Source organism: Borostomias antarcticus (genome assembly GCF_949987555.1).
Source record: "Borostomias antarcticus genome assembly, chromosome: 14".
Classification (NCBI taxonomy): domain Eukaryota; kingdom Metazoa; phylum Chordata; class Actinopteri; order Stomiiformes; family Stomiidae; genus Borostomias; species Borostomias antarcticus.
The window spans coordinates 1,886,639-1,892,911 of NC_140247.1; the positions used below are offsets into that span (position 1 = coordinate 1,886,639).

At 41.1% G+C, this 6,273-nt stretch overlaps 1 protein-coding gene across 1 annotated transcript; it reads left to right on the forward strand.

The window, feature by feature from the left end:
- Positions 1-1,425: 1,425 nt before the first annotated feature.
- pitx2 (paired-like homeodomain 2) lies at positions 1,426-4,272 on the forward strand (the record flags this gene model as incomplete). The annotated part of the gene is made up of 3 exons (XM_084448808.1): positions 1,426-1,618; positions 2,347-2,543; positions 3,709-4,272. 3 exons carry the CDS (start codon positions 1,426-1,428, stop codon positions 4,270-4,272), a joined length of 954 nt encoding a protein of 317 aa, XP_084304934.1.
- Positions 4,273-6,273: the final 2,001 nt, after the last annotated feature.

A 6,273-nucleotide genomic window follows, 5' to 3' on the forward strand; every position in this document is an offset into this window, starting at 1 on the left:
GGTTTTGCATAGGCATTCAGTATCTAAATACAGTGCGAGGAAGTTATTGTGGTGACCTGATGTTGCAGACAACCAGGGTTAACTAAGGTGAAAAAAGAACCATTTAGCCTATATCTGGTGGGGCGAATGTTTACTTTGCGTGTATGCGCCATGATCTAGAGGGAATTATTGGCAATTCAATTAGATCAGCTCAAACTAATTTAAAGTCCCTCTTAAAAATTCTTAGGCAAATTAGAGTCTTATCGGATTAAAACAAACTAGTACAAGTGTGCTCATGGAGAACCAGAGTGGTCTAACACGCAGAAGGAAGATATCCAATAAGGCCCTTTAATGAGCGTCATGAATGAAATAGGCTATCTGTGGTCAAAGAAACCCCTTTTTAGTCTTTTTTCCCCATTATTTTGCTTATATAGGGTCGAATGGACAATGTGTTGATTGGCATCTGATGTGAATACATGACTCGAATACAACTTGAAAATTACAAAATAAGATGCGGTTTGCCGTCTGCGCATTACAGGTGTCCATCCCTAAATTGTTAATTTGTGCGCAGTGAGCAAATGTCAGGTCTTGAGATGGGGGGTATCGCTTAAACGATATACCAAATGATGACATACAAGTGCCAACGTAGTATGTCAGTGATAGTTTTACGTGTTCAAGATTTTAGTGGTTCGTGTTCCAAGTGATACTTGAGTGACTACAGTGCCCACAACGTGGGTGTCCACACAACCGTAGCGTTGGACTACAGTAGACATATATATCATAACATAAAACTACACTGTCTTATTTTCAATCGTAGTCTATTCTTTGTCTTGGGATGCGGCAAAACGGTCTCCCCTGTGCGTCGTGGGTACACCATGCGTCCCATCTCTCTTTACATGCTTTTATTTGGAAGAAAAAAAGTACCAATCCCACATAAATATACTGGCAGGCATATACTATTTCTCTGCGCGCCAGTTGGCTGAGCAAACCGTCATGTCCACATTGACGACCTGTCAGAATATGGGAGGGTTCTTGGTGACGTCAAAGCCTAGCGAGAGGCACAGTTGGACAGACAGTGCTCAGGGAACAGCTGAAATGAACTGCGAGCCGTGTAGTGTGTGTGTGTGTGCCTCTGGATCTAATATCACCTGTCTGTCCTTGTCACTCTGATGCTGCGCGGCTAGCGGTACCAGCCCGAGATATCTGTTTGCTCCTGCTTCAAAAAAGCGATTGTTTGCCTACTACTCTCGAATAATGGGATCCTTCTAAGACATTTTGATCCGTTTATTCATAGGTGGCTTTCAACTTAAATGCAATAGGATCCGCGTTACTGTAAGTCTTGACACCACTGATTCCTTCCCTATCCGACGGACGGCTTTTTTTTTTCTTGCTTGCACTGAGGGAGCTTAATCTGCCTGACAGCGAGTATAGTGCGCTTTCCTATCGATGAACTCTATGAGGGATCCATTGAATTTGGACCATCATCACCACCACCACCTATCCGGTAATAAACTTGCCTCCGCGCACCACACGGCACTGGCAATGGCCTCTACTCTGCAGCCTTTGCAGCGGTCTGTGGACTCCAAACACCGGTTAGAGGTGCACACAGTGTCGGACACCTCCAGTCCAGAGTCCGTAGGTAAGATTCATCCCATGGTGCGGACTGTTGCAGTGTGCACAGTGAAGCGGAGAAAGATTGACATTGTAATGTTTATGTCAAACAAAAGATGGCCCTCTAATCACAAAGGAAGTTTGAACTGTAGGAAGTTATTATAGCAATTATGCAAATAGTGAGCCTACTTATTGAACATATTACAGAGACGGATTGTCACCTTTAGTCAGGTGTTATCATAGAACAAACCAGTTGACTGTGTATGTTATAGCGGCTGGCTTTGGGTTCACTTTTCTTTTGTGTTTGTGTGTGCTGTCAAGCTTTAGGGAAATCATAAAACACATAGACCCTAATCGATTCTCAAAACGTTATTTTTTCTTATTTATTCTGCGTGAAATACAAATATAGGCCTAGATATATTAGTATCTACACCTCTATTGAATATTAGTAGTAGTAGGCTATTTGTATAATAACGTGGGCTACCATTGACGTTTTGTTTTGCTCACTGAAATAACTCATGCTGAACTCTGTGTAATAATAATAGTCCTACACATTTTTCGTATTTAGATCAGTGTTCTGGCATGAATTTGTGAAGATATTTGCCTATATGTTCAAATCAAAATAATATTATGTGTTAACATGTGTTCAACATGTGTTCAAAATTGATTAGCCTACCCCCTTCCATCACGGAGAGCACGGAGAGCGTGTAGAGATGAAGCTGACGACTGACGGGGTTGTTTGTTTATTCCCCACAGAGAAAGAAAAGAGCCAGAGCAAAAATGAGGACTCTTCAGATGACCCGAAAAAGAAGCGGCAGAGACGGCAGAGGACTCACTTCACAAGCCAGCAGCTGCAGGAACTAGAGGCCACGTTCCAGCGGAATCGCTATCCGGACATGTCCACAAGAGAGGAGATAGCCGTTTGGACCAACCTCACAGAGGCCCGCGTTAGGGTAAGCCCCTGGGAATAAACAAACACCATTTATGTGTATAATTTGGGATGATTTGTCTGCCTGATGAAGTTGAGCAAAGCTCTTGAATTATTACGCACGAACTTTACGCATAATTACGCACAGCCAAAATATGCCTGTGGAACATAGCATTCAATTTAGCGTTAAACTAAGAAAATACAATTTCTTGCTTTAAAACTAGGTTTGTACAGGTTTCTTAAGTAGGCTATCCAACAACTAGGCTACTCTCAAAAGAGTTAAAGAGGAATGACATGTGAACAGGCTTTCACCGTATAGCCTTATAGCCTAAATTAATGATTGGTTTAACAGCCAAACATTTAAAAGAAAACTAACTTTTTAAGACGTGATTAATATAGATTTTCTAAGCCTATTTCGCAATTATCAGAACGCAATGATAGGCTACGTTACATTGTTGACTTAGGGGATCAATTTGCATTGAGTTAGTTAAATAGCGAAAAGGCATAATACAGGCCAATAACGCTGTTAACGGTTGGGGCAATTGACATTAGTAGTTGACAGATACCAATCGTGTCGCCGTTGGTGTGAAAGAGGTGCAAAGCTTGTATTTTGCGTTTGTCATCCCAGTGTTGTGTAATGGAGGTTACCACGATGTCTCTGCCTGGAATACACAACCACTTAGACGTTTCAGTGGCAGTTAAGAACGCAGAATGTGTATTGGGGTCCTACTGGAATCAAAGCAGATAGCTTTTCAGCAGAGAAAGGTAGGCCTGTATTTAGAGTTGAATTAAATTAAATAAAAATTAAAATAAAATAAAAAACACAAAAACGTAAAGCTGCGCGGAGGTCTAGGACTAGCTGTTTTGATATCAGCCATATATGAATAGGTCTGTAACCCTACATCTAAATAATGTAAATAGTGCACGCATCGTCATGCTTTTGCGACTTTGTTGATTTCCTTCGTAGATTGATAGCCTAATACTAAGGCAGGCGATTAAGCTACACTGATTTACAGGGCGACATTAAATGAATCTCAGAAAATGAAATAGGCCTACATGTAGTAGGCCCTAATAGGCCTATAAATTTTGAATGAATTACACAGACCTACAGTTGTCAAACAATAGGTTATCTTTTCGGATCTGTTTAAGGGGGGGAAAACAACTAACTTTTAGCCTTTCTTTCGTTGTAGGTGTGGTTCAAGAACCGGCGAGCAAAATGGAGGAAAAGAGAAAGGAATCAACAAGCCGAGCTATGCAAGAACGGCTTCGGTCCTCAATTCAATGGACTTATGCAGCCCTATGACGACATGTACCCCAGCTATACATACAACAACTGGGCCGCCAAAGGGCTAACGTCGGCCTCCTTGTCCACCAAAAGCTTTCCTTTTTTCAATTCCATGAACGTCAACCCCTTGTCATCGCAGACGATGTTCTCCCCGCCGAACTCGATCTCATCCATGAGTATGACTTCAGGCATGGTGCCGTCCGCAGTCACCGGCGTGCCCGGCTCCAGCCTCAACAGCCTCAATAACTTGAACAACCTCAGCAACCCCTCTCTGAATTCGGGAGTTCCCACGCCGGCCTGCCCTTACGCTCCGCCGACCCCTCCTTATGTGTACAGGGACACTTGTAACTCCAGTCTGGCGAGCCTGAGACTGAAAGCCAAGCAGCACTCGAGTTTTGGATATGCCAGCGTTCAGAATCCGGCCTCTAATCTGAGTGCTTGCCAATACGCAGTGGATAGACCCGTCTAAATCCTGAGAATACAAATCCCCAGCCACAGGAACGAGAGACTACTTCATTTTTTTCTTCTCAAAAGGGCACTAGAAGACTAAACCACTGAAACAAGCTAAACCCCGCCGTGGAGTTTCAAACGTAAACGGAAGTAATTGTAGACACTTTCCTGATGAATAGTCTTTTTTGTTCTGCACCGGCTAGTGCAGACTATAGGACACTTTGTTTCCTATAAGCTTGTTTATTTTGAAGTTTCACATTTTGGACGTTAATTGACTCAAAGATTGTAAATATCTAGATACCATCTCCAGTTTATAGAACCGAATGCTCTAGCTCTCATATCTTCTCAAAGTTCAATTTAACACCGCATGTGGAAAACCCTAAAAGGAATAATGTTTTGCTTGCAAACAAGGGAATGTACATACTAAACGCACCAGTTGTGTGTTTCTAACATATTATAAATTTATTATTAAGTGTCTGTGTGAATATCGATTTAGAATAGCAATCCTGGGTATAAAAAGACGCATCAAATGTTCCTGCGAAATTGAATTGGTTTTTCTCTGTGTATACTATTTGGTACGGACTTTTGTTTCGTTTTTTTTTTCAACATCAAAAAAATAAACTATTGTGTTTTATTTAATGGAAGTAAATATATTGTTCAAAACGTTTTGTTGGGAATTTTTGATCTGATCTAAGTGTAGGAGTATGTCCATCGAAGTTCGATTATGAACCGATTACAAGGCCAATCTATAGTGAAAACAAGGGCTCCCTCAATACACATAGCCCACTGTCTAGACTCACGCACCGGTGAAGAAGGGCCCGTCAGATTACTGTTGAATACATGTCTGCCTTCTAAGCCAGTGACCCAGTGATCATTGGTGCTTGAAATAACACTGGAATCAACAAACGAGGATTGGAACACATAACAAAGGCGAAAGCTGATTGTCCTGAAACGCATCAGAACCAGGAGCAACGCTGATCCTGCAGGACTAGACTGACTAGACTACTACTATAGGCTCATCATGCAGGACTAGACTGACTAGACTACTACTCAAACGCATCAGAACCAGGAGTAAGGCTGATCCTGCAGGACTAGACTGACTAGGCTACTACTCAAACGCATCAGAACCAGGAGTAACGCTGATCCTGCAGGACTAGACTGACTAGGCTAGACTGACTAGGCTACTACTCAAACGCATCAGAACCAGGAGCAACGCTCATCCTGCAGGACCAGACTGACTAGGCTATAGCTATACTGACTAGGCTACTACTCAAACGCATCAGAACCAGGAGTAACGCTGATCCTGCAGGACTAGACTGACTAGGCTACTAGAGGCTATTTCGAAGCGCGAATGTTCTTTCCTTTGTTGATATTCAGTAAAGGCACTAAGCCACTTAGTTAAGGACGGAAAATATGTAACCATTAGCCTACTATTTTGTAGAATAATTATTTTATTTATTATTATTATTATTATTTTGTATTCATTTTTTATTTTTTTATTTTTACAAATAATAACTTAGCAATAGACATAGGCCTAACAGTAACAGTACGACTTTTATTATTATAACGCCTTCATAATAGCCTATCATCTTTATACTTCCCTCAAAAATGTAATAGGCCTATATTTTTCGTAGCGACTCATTCCTGTTTGACAGTTTAGCTTGTACCATATATATATATATATATATATATATATATATATATATATATATATATATATATATATATATATATATATAGCATATATATATATGTAGACTAAATGTCCAAATGCATCAGAACGTTTGTAGACTATCCAAGCAAAGGCAGAGAAATTATAGGCTTTAGGAAAATATAGCCTATAATTCACAAGTTTGAGCAAACAAACTGAGAGATAGGCAGCAGCTTGGGGATGGAGGAGGCGGGTACGTGTGAACTCATGACTGTAGGGCAAAGATGAAAAATGGAAGGGTTACCTCAGAATGGAAATCCACATCCAAACTTTCAGCATGCGTAACCAATGTCAAGTGCTGTTTTTTGG